This window comes from Rhinoderma darwinii, chromosome 4 (genome assembly GCF_050947455.1).
Source record: "Rhinoderma darwinii isolate aRhiDar2 chromosome 4, aRhiDar2.hap1, whole genome shotgun sequence".
NCBI classification, from domain to species: Eukaryota; Metazoa; Chordata; class Amphibia; order Anura; family Rhinodermatidae; genus Rhinoderma; species Rhinoderma darwinii.
Genome location: NC_134690.1, coordinates 67,850,071 through 67,864,241, shown reverse-complemented (window position 1 = coordinate 67,864,241; position 14,171 = coordinate 67,850,071). Strand labels below are relative to the sequence as shown.

At 40.9% G+C, this 14,171-nt stretch overlaps 1 protein-coding gene across 4 annotated transcripts in view; it reads left to right on the top strand.

The window, feature by feature from the left end:
* Window positions 1–14,171, top strand: part of LOC142759217 (ephrin type-A receptor 3-like) — a 228,025-nt gene that overhangs the window by 190,884 nt on the left and 22,970 nt on the right. For all 4 annotated transcript variants that reach the window (XM_075861172.1, XM_075861173.1, XM_075861171.1 and 1 more), the window contains one exon: window positions 10,901–10,962. In XM_075861172.1, coding sequence (XP_075717287.1) covers window positions 10,901–10,962 — 62 coding nt within the window. The remainder of the gene's footprint in view (window positions 1–10,900; window positions 10,963–14,171) is intronic.

Sequence of the window (14,171 nt, the reverse complement as noted above, 5' to 3'; positions counted from 1 at the left end):
CGAACAGCCAATACCCGGCGGTGATGGCCATCACATACACTTTCTCAAGGAGCTGTGATTGGTCAGTCTGCTGTGACTGACCAATCACAACGATCACCGGCCGGAGACCGCTGTGATTGGTCCCCTGCCGTCTTACTGTGCCGATCAACTGTCATAAACAGTTTATGGCACAGTTCTGTCACCCTGTCCTTTGACAGGTGATCATTTTTAACCAGGACTCACCGGTGGGGTCCCGGTGCCTTAAAGCACTGCAATAAAGGACGTACAGGTGTGTCCTGGTGCGGTAAGGGGTTAAAAGGCATTTATATATATATATATATAGGTCAATCAGTGTGATTGATGCAACTTTATAAGTAGTTTTTATTAAAAAATAATTTTTACTTTTTGAGATACAGCTGCTCTGTATTCTTTATACAGGGCAGAAGTATCGTTCGCTATGACCTGAATCTGTCAGTACCACGGACCTGACAGGTTCAGTGTCAGCAGGTCATGCGTGCCTCTGACACGCAAGATCCACCTGTAATCGATCACATCTAAGTTATGACCTTAGATGTAATGGATAACAGTTGGATCCTGCGCGTCAGAGACACGCAGGAACCGCTTTCACTGAACCCGTCAGTCGAGCGGACATGACAGGAATCAGATTTAGCGAATGATACAGCTAATCTGCATACAGAATACAAAGCAGCTGTAGCTCAAAAAGTTAAATTAATTCTTAATAAAAGCTATTTATAAAGTTGCACCAATCACACTGATTGACCTTTTTATATAAAAAATAATAATAAATACCTTTCAAAGGTTTACGTAGCCTTTAAGTATATAAAGAACAGGTTTACCACTAGCACAGAATGACTACCAATAATCAAAGCAAATTGACAGCATGTACTGAAGATTTCATTTTGAATTTTTACTTTTTTGTAGCATTTATCTCTTCTTGTATAAAAGTCTATAAGAATAATATCTTGTATTTGATAAGCTGTTACACTTTACATAGATGTGGTATGCCAGCGGTGTTGCTGCCAACTAAAGCTTGTGTGGGGAAGCACATTTCAGAAAAATAGTTGGTATTATTACTCCCTTTTCAACTGTTGTATGCGGTTTTTCGAGGACAGTTGCAGGAAGCCTCGGACAGGCTGTCTCTATTATTTTGACATTGTTGCAGGCTGGTTCTGTTTTACAGATAGCTAGATAGTAATTACTGAGTCCTATTGAAGTGGAGAACATTTTATTTTTAGGCAGAATGGTATCAGAGCAATTTGTACAGCAACTTCTCAGTTAGTCTACAGTACTGAGTCAAGAAGAACACTATCTGTGAAGTGGTGGGATGGTGACTGTCCATAGCTCCTACTAGTCTTTAACCCCTTAACGACCAGCGTATAGTGTTTTTACGTCGGCCGCTTGGGGTAGTTCTTCTGAAGCGCTGCTTTTTCACATCGGCACTTCAGAAGACATTTTCTCGCATCGTGCGTGGATCTACAGAAGCCCGGGTTATTGCTAACAGCCTCGGACTTCAGGGCAACGATGGGAGACCACTAGCAGTGGTCTCCGATCATATTTAACTCCTCAGATGCGGCGCTCAATAACTGAAGTTTTTTGTTTGGTTACTTTAATTCCACTTATTAATAATTGTCAGTAAATTGTTAATACAGAGTGATGAAACTTTTCACATGCATTTTCATTTTCTTTTAGATGTTTAATGTGGCACTCCCTCTAAAAAACTTTGGGGTGTCTGCACTAGAGCCTATAAGTTTCATTACAATCATGACACAGTGGATGACCGACTATACCAGTGTTCCCCAACCAATGACTTGGAAGCCAAATGTGTCTCCAAGCCGGGGAGCAACTCTAAATACTATCATGCCCCAGTGACACCAGGGATGTCATAGTATTACTGAAGCTTAGCACAATGATCAAAACAATACCATTGGTAGCTCATACTAGGGTAAGAGCGATGAAACTCACTTATATATTTAATAGGATTTATCCTTTTTAGTACCCAGTGTGGCTCAATGTCAGTGCAGGGACCTGCCACATTTGAAAGTGGCTTGACAAAGGGGACCCCATGAACTAGATGTTTTTTATCATTTGTACATAGTAGAAAATGATACAAAGAATAATAATAGCATCAATGGTAAAATGTTAACTTTTCCTTTGATTTACAATGTGCTTAGAGGACCTCCAATTGTCATGCACCGAATCACTAGCCAATCTGCAATTCAGTAAAGAGAGCCATTTATCACGTCTGACAGCTTTTATCTGTCCGTGTAAATCCCAGACTAATATAACATTATAAATGGAGCTGTGGTAAAACCACGGTCTATACACACCTGCTGCCTTTCACCCTGTAATAAAGACAGAGATGGAAGAGCGTAGAGCTATGTAGCTACACAAAGGAGAATATGAAGACTTGTTTTACCACTGTACAATTTTATTATGTGAAATGCCATTTATTTGGTGCACATTAGACTGTCGTCAGATGTCCAGCTAATCTTCCGCTGTATAAAACCTTTGTAGCATTGTTATTGCTTTCCCCGGCTGTTCCTCCTGAATTTACTTCAGTCTACAATGTAGGACATGGCCAGGTCCGTCACCACCCTGTGTGATTTATGTTGTGACAGAACATCCCAAATTCCCAATTACAATTTTTTCATTATATGCATAGAATTGAATTATTTTAAAAATGTTACCCGCTTCATTCTCGTGTTACAGCTTTTACAAAAGCCCCAGGAACATAGTTCATGCACTACTATATGGTTATCGGAATACCGTATACAACATAAACATTGCCATTTCCATGTTATAGCCAGTTAGCCATTTTCTGCAATCCCAGAAAACACCTTAAATTCATGATACCCAATAACATTGTATGAGCTCTGGTAATGTGTCTTTTTTTCAGTATTTCCACTTTTTTTAACATTCTTTTTATTGGAGCATCAGAATGTACACAGAGCATTGGAACAGGACAAATATGTGATACACATTGTACAATATCTCCCATACTCAATACATTTAATAGACAATGTGCAGTGTTCCCATGTTCTCTTCCGACCCTCCATCGTTTTAGAATTTTTACCTTATCAGAAATCAAAATATCCTAGCTACAAAAAGTTTGTCAGACCCCTTCCCCCCCCACACCTCTCACTCCCTCCCCCACTGTCTCCAGAGTCTTCGAATCACAAATCCGCAACCTACCCAGAGTTCCACTTAGATTTTTCCCTATTATCACATGGTATACTGGAATGACTCCATCAATTTTTTAATATCAATAATATCTTGGGCGTGTAAAAAAAAAAGGCTTTCCATTTTTTTGGAGAAACTCTCACTGAATTTATCTTTATGCTGTTCTGCAGCTATCTTATCTATCAACATTAATTGTTTTATTGTGGCCTTTACCTCCTCCATCCTTGTAGTCTGTTGCTGCAGCCAATGCCTCAGCAACACTTCTTTACCACCAAGAGCGTGATATACCGCCACTAGTCCCGAGGTCACACCAGGTGATTTCTGTGGGATATAATGAATAGGCAAAAGTGGTATGGTCAATTTCCATATCTGCAATGAGCTTTTGGACATCCTCCCATACCTCCTGAACCTGTGGGCAGTGCCATAAGCCATGTAAGAGGTTCGCCCTTGGCAAATGACATTTGGGGCATTTTCTGAGATAATGTTCTGGTGCATCTTTATATGGTAGATCAAAGGCATAAGTGGCTTTATGTGCTATCCGAAATTGCAACTCCCTCCACTGTTCATTAACCATAGAGGTCCTAACTTTGTCCAGTCCACTAAGTATTTTGTGAGACACGTCTGTATTCTGTAAGTCCCATTCCCAATGCCTAAACATTGTCTCCCCTGTAGACTTAAACATAATCTCTCTAATTCTGATATATATGCTGGAAAAAGAGTCCTCCCTTTCCCTATATCCCACCAAACCATCAAAACCACCTACATTTTCTGCTCCTGACAGATCTGTCACCAGGAAATAATAATACCCCATAATTTGCAAATACTGAAGAAATTGGTGTGAACCCATCCCGTATTTAACGCTTAACTCATCCCATGTGAGCAGCTTCCCCTCCGATAACACCATTATATCTCCTCGTTTCAGGATTTTTTTGCCCCCCCCCCCGTGGGAAGGTCGGATTCCCCAAAAAGGTAAGTATTTTGAAGTATACATAGGTAACTTGTACAGCTTCCTAACAGACTTCCATGAAGCCACTGTGTCCCTAAGGAGGAAGCTCTGGTGGCCACTGCTGGGAGATCTCTGTACCTCATGTGCAGGAAGGATCCCAAGTCCCAGGGGCCAGCTAAAGCATGTTCAAGTTCCAGATTAGAAAAAAATCTCGTTCCTCATAGCCAGTCTCTCACATTCTCACTTTTTTATTGTTCTTCATTCATAGAAATCCTCCAGCTATCTGTTTTGTAGACAGTTTTGTCTGTTTTTATTGTTTATGTATCTGTTTTGTACATACCAACAATCTAAAAGGTTTTATTTGAAGCACTTATCTATAGCAATGTATTAAAGATTTTGCTCCAGCTCCCCCCTCTTCCTTAACCCCACAGCAATATATAAACAATATGGCTGCAGTTGAGGTGGTGTCACTGTGTAACACATCACTAGAGTAATTGCATATGAACCGGTGAGAACACTTTTCTGTGTGGCTTTCTAGAAAATAAAACAAATAAAAAATTGTGGCATGCCCCATCACATTTGTTCATTGCTTCTAGGGGAGACTACGGTGCTGCACAAGTCGATACTATGGCATTACAGCTCTGTAGTGTGGTCCTGTAGGGACCCTGTGTGCTATTGCACAGCTTTGCAGTATGCATAAGCCCTAAAAGTTAAGAAAAAAGTTAAAAATGCTAATAGTACACAACTTGATTGTGAGTAGTCATGTGATGATCATCATCAGTTAATGATGAAGATTCCTATTAAATGACAGCAAGCAGATATCTTAAAACAAAACCGTGAAGAACTGATACAGAAAATATATTGGAAAATTGCATAACTTTTCATTATACAAAGAATAACCTTAATTTGCTGAAATCCTAATATGACTGAACATGCATGTTTACTGCCATAGGGAGAGGGGCAGTGCCTATGGTATCTCCCATGGGAATAGAGTATGTTGAAATTAGAGATGAAAGAGAGAAATTTCAAATACATTTTTCTAAATTAGTTTTAAGTACGATTTAGTGGAATCTGGTGTTTGATTCGATCTGAATTAATTCACAGAGAATCGCAAGTGCCACAATTGCCCTAAAAAGTCATGTTTGACTCTCTGATGTCTTCTAGGGCTGTATCCAACACTTTTCAACCTCTTAACACCAAGCCAGCATTAGTAATGTCAAAGTGACAGCAACATTTATGTGTAGAGGGAGGGATTATGGGGAAGCCCGCCCTAAGTCATGTGATCCTTTTTCTATCTTTTAAATGGCACTCTCCGATAGCTGCAATTTTTCCATGATTAGTGCGGCAAAAACTCCAAAAGTTTCGGAATGTGCCGCACCTAAACTTTTGCGAGATTCGGACAGAATTTGAATAGTGTAGAATCAATTAATCATCTTTAGTTGAATCAAACTAAATGTTAAATTTAACATGCCCATTCTTGTTTCCCCCAGGGAAGAGACAGTCGGACCACCAACATATTATTTAGATTGTCAGAGTTCTTACCGTAATCAACAATCTATGGACTAATATTTCTCTAAAGTGTCTGCCCAACCTTAGCCAAAGGGTCTACATGACAACAAGATATTTACACTGATGAACAGAAGTGAAGGTCTGAGTGGAACAGTAAAACAATAGGTTCAACTGGGAGGTAAAATCAGCCAAGTGGCTGAGAGAATAGAAAGTTACTCCCTCTCATGTAAATTAAATTTTGTCAGATTGTTGGATCCAACGAGATTCTTCTGTCTGAGTTCTGCCAGAGAGTCCGCCAATGCAGGCTGACAGTCCATTTCAAAATGGACTGTTTGCATGTTTTTGGTTAATTACATTGTTTTTCCTGGAGCAGTGCTAAAGGTGTTAGAAAGACGCTCACCAACAATTCCTATTAAATAGTATGCACATTTCAATAAGAAGTTGGGGCATGTGGCCAGATTTGGGTAGTCTAAAAACTAGTTACACCCAGAGCCAGCCACAATATGTATTCACACTTGAGAGCCAGAAACATAAGCATGCAGCTTAGACACTCCAGACCAGCTCTTTTCCTCAAAAGTTAGAACTTTTAACAGGGTTGATACTAAAATAGTGGAAATGTATCAACAATTCTGTCACAACTTGGTACAAAACTGGTTAAAAATTGTATTTCCCAATCTAATTTAAAAAAATAAATAAATATTCAAATAACCAATGCTGCCCAGTTAAGCTGTATGTCTGCCCAATTATCACTTCTGCTGTCCGGTTCCTCTTAAAATCTGCAGTCATTTTTGCAATGCATCTTGGGGTTCTCATACAGGTTAAAGCTCACATGATTGTCTTAACTGTTTGTAACAGATTGATGAAGGGTTAGTTAATTGGATATGTAAATGAATGCAATATCATTTACAGTGATTGCACAGACTAATGAGGATGTCTATCTCACTATCTGTTTTACAATTAGAGGGGGGATCTATACTCAGTGATTGTCTTATCCTAATGTCAGTAATTAGACCTTCATCTTGATGGGAATCATTAAAAGAAACATCTTACCGCAGGGCTGATGTTCTACTAAAATCTTAAGTGTTACTCTCATGAAGCACATAACCATTAGCTGTCTGTCCATCTGTCCGGGACACTGCTGGGAAAAGTGGCTGATCAATTAGCAGGTATTACTAATTTCGCTCACATTGGCGGAGCATTACTGGATCGGCTATTAGTTGGTAAATGGCGCTGTTTAGAGAAACAGACCAAGTGAAATCATTGAACATAGTTACATGATGGTCCTAAGTGTGATATACTTTCTGTATACTATGCCCGTCAATACGGCATATGTACATTACACTTTCAGAGGCTCTTGTGCTTTAATTAGGTATTGACTGTACTTGGCAGAAAATATCTAGGCATTTAAAGTTTCTGAAATTTAAGTTTTTTACATGGAAATTGGTGCTATGCAAGATGTATCTATGGTTTGTTTCAATCTAATTGGCTGCTCCTGGAAATCTGTTTAGTAGTCGTCTTCTTCTGATGTTAAAGGTGTTTCCATATGCCCCCTCTTTTTGCCCAGGAAGGGAGCCACTAAGATCTCTCCATCTGGTGGAACCAATCCATCTATGTATTACATAGTTGGGCCCTCACTTGAATAGCCGGCATGCAATACTCCATTTACTACTACAAATGTATGGCTACCAGCAGCCTCCCCTGGCAATAACAGCTGAATAACGGAAATGTCTGAAGCCAGACCTGCAGTGATCAGTTGATTATTAGGCTGACATCAAATTAAAAAGAGATTTTCATGATCAGATACCGTACCCTCTTTAAAGGCTATGTACACATTTGAAATTGTTGTTTTTTTTACATTGTATTAAAAATTATTTTTACTTTTTGAGATACAGCTGCTTTGTATCCTGTATATAGAGCAGCTGCATCTTGCGCTGAGACCTGAATCCGTCAGGTCAGCGGTACTAATGTATTCAGTGTCAGCGCGTCCTCTGACACGCAGGATCGAGCTGTTAGCGATCACATATAAGGTCATAACTTAGATGTGATCAATAACAGGTGGATCCTGCGTGTCAGAGATGCGCAGGATTCGCTGACACTGAACCCATCAGTCCCGCTCCCTTTTGGAACACTCTGCACATTTTGTGTTGCCATATTCTGAGAGCCAGAACTTTTTTATTTTTTCTCCACCGGAGCTGTGTGAGGGCTTATTTGTTTCGGGACAATCTGTAGTTTTCATTGGTACCATTTTGGGGTACACACAATTTTTTGATCACTTCTTATTCAATATTTTGGTAAGCAAGATGACCAAAAACCAGCAATTCTGACAATGTTTTTTATTCTTCTTTTTTTTATAGTGTTCAGCGTGGACTATAAATTACTTTTTATTTTATTCTGTGGATCGGTACGATTACGGCGATACCATATGTATATAGGTTTTTTTATGTTTTGCAGCGTTTGCACAATAAAATCACTTTTTTTTTTAATGATTTATTTTTTGTGTCACCATATTCTGAGAGCCATAACTTTTTTATTTTTGCGTCGACAAGGCTGTATAAGGGCTTGTTTTTTGTGGGACGGAGTTTAGTTTAGATTGTTACTATTTTGGGTACATGCAACTTTTTGATCACTTTTTATTCTATTTCTATTTTTTCTTGTGGAGCCTCCATGCTGGAAAAATAACATTATAGTTTTATAGCTTGGGTCGTTACGGACGCGGTGATACCAAACATATGTACTTTTTTAATGTTTTCATTTTTTCTCTATAATAAATTACTTATAGGAAAAAAGGCAGTTTTTAATTTTTTAACTTAGAACTTTTACTTTGACACTTTTGTTGAATAATTTGATAACTTTTTTTTTTTGTCCCACTAGGGGATCTGAATGCCTGCACCTCTGATCTTTAGTCTAATGCATTGCACTACCCACGTAGTGCAATGCATTAGAGCTGTCAGTTATTTACTGACAGGAAGCCTACTAAGCTCCGTCTCCGGGTGGAGCCTAACAGGTTTCTGTACATGGCTAACCAGGGAGCCATGGTTTGCCTCTGGTTGCCATGGCAACGATCTGCATCCCTGCGACAACTTCACAGCGATGCTGATCTGCTGGAAACCACTAAGATGCTGCAATCGCAGCATCTAAGGGGTTAATGGCAGGGATTGGAGCCAGCTCCATACACTGCCGTTACAGCAGGATGTCAGCTGTAACATACAGCTAACACCCTTCGGCTGATGGTGCAGGCTCAGCTTCTGAGCCCACTGCCTTCTTTCATCTGCGGCCGGAAGCCTTTTATGCCCCGCCTCCGGGCTAAGCCTAACAGGCCTCTGTACTTGGAAGACAGGAGGCCATTGTTAGGCCTCCTGTTGCCCACAGCCGATCGGCTAGCATGGCTACCCAGCTCTTTTTGCCGGGTAACCATGCTGCAATGCTGTGATTGGTCAGTCAGTAGTGACTGACCAATCACAGCGATCACAGGCGGCGCCTAGTCGCGATTGGTCCCCCGACGAGTCCCAGTAACTATCGGCGTCTATGACAGCCGATATCACTGTTCTGTCACCATGACATGGTGACAAAAAAGCACCATGACATAAATGTACTTCATGGTGCCTTAAAGAGAACCTTTCACCTCACCATACATGTGCAACTGAGTGCAGCTTGTAATGCGGAGGGCTACACAAACTCTGGGGCACTTTACATTTTTTTTAACTTCCTTCTGTTATTTAGATATCTGTCCATTATATTTGGCGCCCGATATTTAAATAACCCCCTGAACAGTCAACGGGGTGTGTACTGTCAAGGGGGCATGTTACTATGGCTGTGACACGGTCCAATCAGATATGGACAGTGTTACAGCAAAAGCGAGGAAGGAAAAAGAGTGTGCGCGCGTGCATGCTCTCTCACTCTTCAGCTTTGAAGATCAGTCTTCTGCCGAACTGGCAAGGGGGCGTGTCACTGCTACGGACAGTGTAAAGAGCTATGGAGAGGATGCAAATGCGCGCTCTGAGCTCTTCAGCTCTTCTGAGAGATTAGTCTTGTACTTTGTCTGCCGAACTGGCAAGGGGGCGTGTCACTGCTGCGGACAGTGTTAAAATATCTGGGGAGCGCTTACACTGTCCGTAGCAGAGACACGCCCCCTTGCTAGTTCGGCAGAAGACTGATCTTCAAAGCTGAAGAGTGAGAGAGCATGCGCGCGTGTGCACACACTCTCTCTTTCCTCGCTTTTAATGTAACACTGTCCATATCTGATTGGACAGTGTCACAGTCATAGTAACATGCCCCCTTGACTGTACACGCCCCGTTGACTGTTCAGGGGGTTATTTAAATATTGGGCGCCAAATATAATGGCACCGATATCTAAATAAGGGAGGGAGGTAGAAAAAAAATGTAAAGTGCCCCAGAGTTTGTGCAGCCCTCCCCATTACATGCTGCACTCAGCTACACATGTATGGGGAGGCGAAAGGTTCTCTTTAATGCAGTGCAAACCATGGCATACAGTTGCATCAACGTGCATCAAGGGGTTAATGCTCTAAATCACATGCTTCAGGGGGAACACAGAGCCGTAGTATGGGGTTTTGGGACCTGCATCTATCTGACATCTATCTGACATCTATCTATCTGACATTTATGACATATCCTGTAGAAATGTCATAAATGTCCCTGAAAGTAAAACCCCTTTAAATCTTTATAACCAGAAAGAGGACCCATCATTAGGTCATATAAGTTGAACTGGTTAACTGACCTGAATAGCGCTGTCTCCCCGATTACAGCACAGTTTTTTTTTCTGGACCCCCCTGTTCTAGAGATATGGCCCACTGTTGTGTTGGCTCCCTCTATGCTAATTTGCTGTTTTTAGCCAACAGGGCGTGAGCTACCCTCAAGCTACCTGGCACTGATTGGTTATCATCAGAGACAGGGAAGCTAGCTCCACCCCATTGGTTAACTACAGCAAATTAACAAATAGGGAGCCAACATAAATGTGGGCTATACCTCTGGAATGGGAGGTGGGTCCAGGAACAGAAAAACAACAGCACTGGAATCAGGAAGGCAGCGCTATTCAGATCAGTTAACCAGTTCAACTTATATGACCTAGTGACAGGTCCTATTTAACTGAATATTTTCTATTACAACAATGTATGTATGTATGTATGTGTTTATGTATGAAAATCTGTAGGTTTTCAGCTGTTGTAGAACTTCTAGTAACTTTATATTTCGTCACCTTTATGAAGAGACCTGTTGTGTAATTTTTTTAAATGTTTCCTTGCTTCACAGGTAAACCAGTCATGATAATTACAGAGTATATGGAAAATGGCTCATTGGATTCCTTTTTAAAGGTAAGAACAAGAAAATTGGTTGTGAGGGTTTTGGTGTAATGTTTGGATCTTCCAATCGTCACTAGACAGCAGAAGATGATTTGGAACCAATTACTTGCCACTTGTCTTTTTCCTATGGTTTAATTTATATTTAACATCTTTTTGATGATGTGTACAGCATGTGCAATGTGTCACGTTGGGTGCATGGACTCACTGGGCCGTACCACCTTGATGGTATGGCAGCTGGCCAACAAGACGCAGGTCACAGTCTATAGTTTGTATAGTGTACCTGTGGCAGCTCGGACAGTAGCAATGAAAGGCTTGGCTGGGACTTAGGCAGCAGGCAGATGTCAGGTGTGGTGTAGCAGGACAGGCGTGGAATACAGCACAGCACGCCTACAGCTCAGCACGGCTCTTGGCCAGGTAGCACGGGATACAGGATACAGGTACAGGAACGTGGAACCCTGGGAACTGGAAAACACTAGGAGACCATTTGCTAGACAAACTTAGGGTATGACAACAACGCTCAGGCAAGGGAGGAAGGGGCTGAGCCCTTCTTATAGTCCAGGGTACTCATGGGCTAATTCTAACATTAACTACGGGACCCGGCCAAAGTAAGCGGACGTGAGCGCTGGTGTCTCCTGAGCAGGAGACTGGGGCCAGTGCTCACAGACCCATGGCTGCCACCGTCCGGAGGTGAGTGAGTCTGACGGCCCACGGCCATGGACATGACACAATGCTTATAGCAAATTTTACAATGCAAATAAAAGTGGAAGGGCACATGTTCTGTATAGATGAAGGGTGGGTGCTCAAAATCATTTCTTCTGATGGGCTCAAAGATCTCAAGTCCAACACTTGGGGAAGATGTCTAAAATTTGAGTTTTTAACTATCCACCGTTACTTAAAATCAGGGTCTGAAACAAAATGGAACCATAGTGACTGTGCCCTTTTCATATTCTCCCATTCATTTGACATAGCCCTTTAACTAACTGATTGTATAAAAAAATTGGGAAAACTTTATAATCTACAAGCGCAAAATTATATATTCACTTATAAGAAAGTACCATAATTAATCAAGTAAGAGAAAAGCATATCTCAGTCTTAATCGAGGACGATGAAATGTCTGAAGGACACAGGAAACTCGTCCAGAGATGCTGCCTCAGCATTTACAGAAAAGGTTCCTATAATGTTTTTATAGCAGCAAGGTATGCCTAAAACAAGTGTTTAATTACCATGTATTTTAGATGTGTTTTATATTAAGATTCTGCAATCACATTTGCATTATAAAAGATTAGCGACCCCATTTTTAATCTGTGTCTCCCATGGATCATTGATCATTGCTGCATAAAATTTGCACATGTAAAGTATCCAGCTCTTTCAGCTTCACCCTATGTTTTGTATACAATACTCATGTATGTTGTGTGATTGTGCCCGGCTTTAATGATATGGTGCATATAGTGTAAGTGTCTATAATTTGCTTTATCAAATGGAAGTAATTGGAAGAATATTTCTTGTTGGATGTTGGCTGAACACAGAAAGGTGCCCTAATGACAATGAACTAGAGGGTGCAATTACAAATACTAAAAACCCCCAAAATACCAATTCAGGGACCAGAATAAAACGTGGCAGCTTCCTCACCAATCCTCCCTAGCCTCCCACGTGCCACTCAACTTCCATAGATGCAATACATTTCCAGGGAGTCCCAATGCATCATCATTTTTCCTGTCTCCTTGTTACTACTTTGGTGGCTGAAATTGCACCCTCCAGCTTATAGATATTAGGTCATCATGTAGATGCCCATATTAAAGGAGTCTGTCCTCATGATTGTCATTATTTGCTATCATCTGGGGACAGTAGGGGTAATTTATTAATGCTGGCGTTTCATACACCAGTCTTAATAGAAAGAAATATTGCCGTAAGATGTGACACATTTATTAAGAGGCGAAAGCCTCTTAATAAATGAATTACAACTTTCGGCCGGCTGTGTGTCACAATTGTGGCTGAACGACCGCAGCCATACCCCATCCATTACCCCCATCAGCTATAAAATAAATAAAAAAACATACTCACCTCACAGCTCCTCTTCTTCCCTAAATCTTCCTCAGCATTCCAGCGCGGCTCATACAAGGTCTTAATGCCGAGCCGGGAGTAGTCTGATCAAAGGGGGCAAGGTATGAAGCCTAGTACGGGCCTCTACCTTGCTATGCCCATAAGAGGGAAATCTTCACTATAATTTTTGCCAATTTTCTGGTGTAAATTATAATCCCTTTTTCAAAGCTATGCCCCATTTCTGCAAAAGTGCAAAGAGCGGCGCACCTATCCCAAAAAATTTTCATACATAGAAAGGTTGACAAATTCCCTGCAGTGTCTTTATGGAATCTACTCATATAACTTGGTGGAAAGTCTAAGGAACAGGACGATGTAGAAAAAAGCAAAAGGAAATAATGTACGGAAGTTTGACACATAGTCTACCTTACACCTTAAGAGTTCTATAGATGCCGGGCTATCAATAGGTGAAGAATACTTTACACTTTCAGCCAAACTCACCAATTTTGGTGCAATGACGACCACGATACACATATGTAGCAGAGATGAGTTTATCAGATGTAGCACAACTGAGTCTCTCCTTTGGCACAACTCATTGAGACGTTACGATGTCTTAATTCATTTTGGTGCCGCCCCAAATGGCAATTGTACCACTGCTACATCCAAACATTGCATTTGGGTGGCTGAAAAACCAGCACATCAGTCCATGAGCAAGAAAATAAGCAGGTGTCTTCTTACAAGTGTAAGAATATTGTCCTTCTTCTGCTTCTGTATCATTCACCTTCCCTTTTGTTCCCATTGTCAGGTTTAGCGATCTCAGAACCCCCAAGATGTGTTTCATCTTCTGGTTTTAATTGTCTAGTTTTAATAACATTTGATTTTTTTCCTCTTATCCTGCTCTAGCAGGGATTGAAATCCAGGTTAATGCTAAAATCAATTCCAAGTAATTAGCTCACTATTCGTCCATGTCCTCCCCTTAAATTAACCTGCAGAAAAGAGACACATGGTCAGTAAAATCCCTTGTGTTACCTCAGGCAGCTTAAGATTTAGAGATAGCAGAATAATGGAAGGGTTGGCTACAGGTGGTTAATCACATAAAATGAAAACAGGAATTAGGAGCGGGGCAGTCTGGTCATCTCGTCATTGATAGAATTCATTATATGGCTTAGTCTTACAAACATATT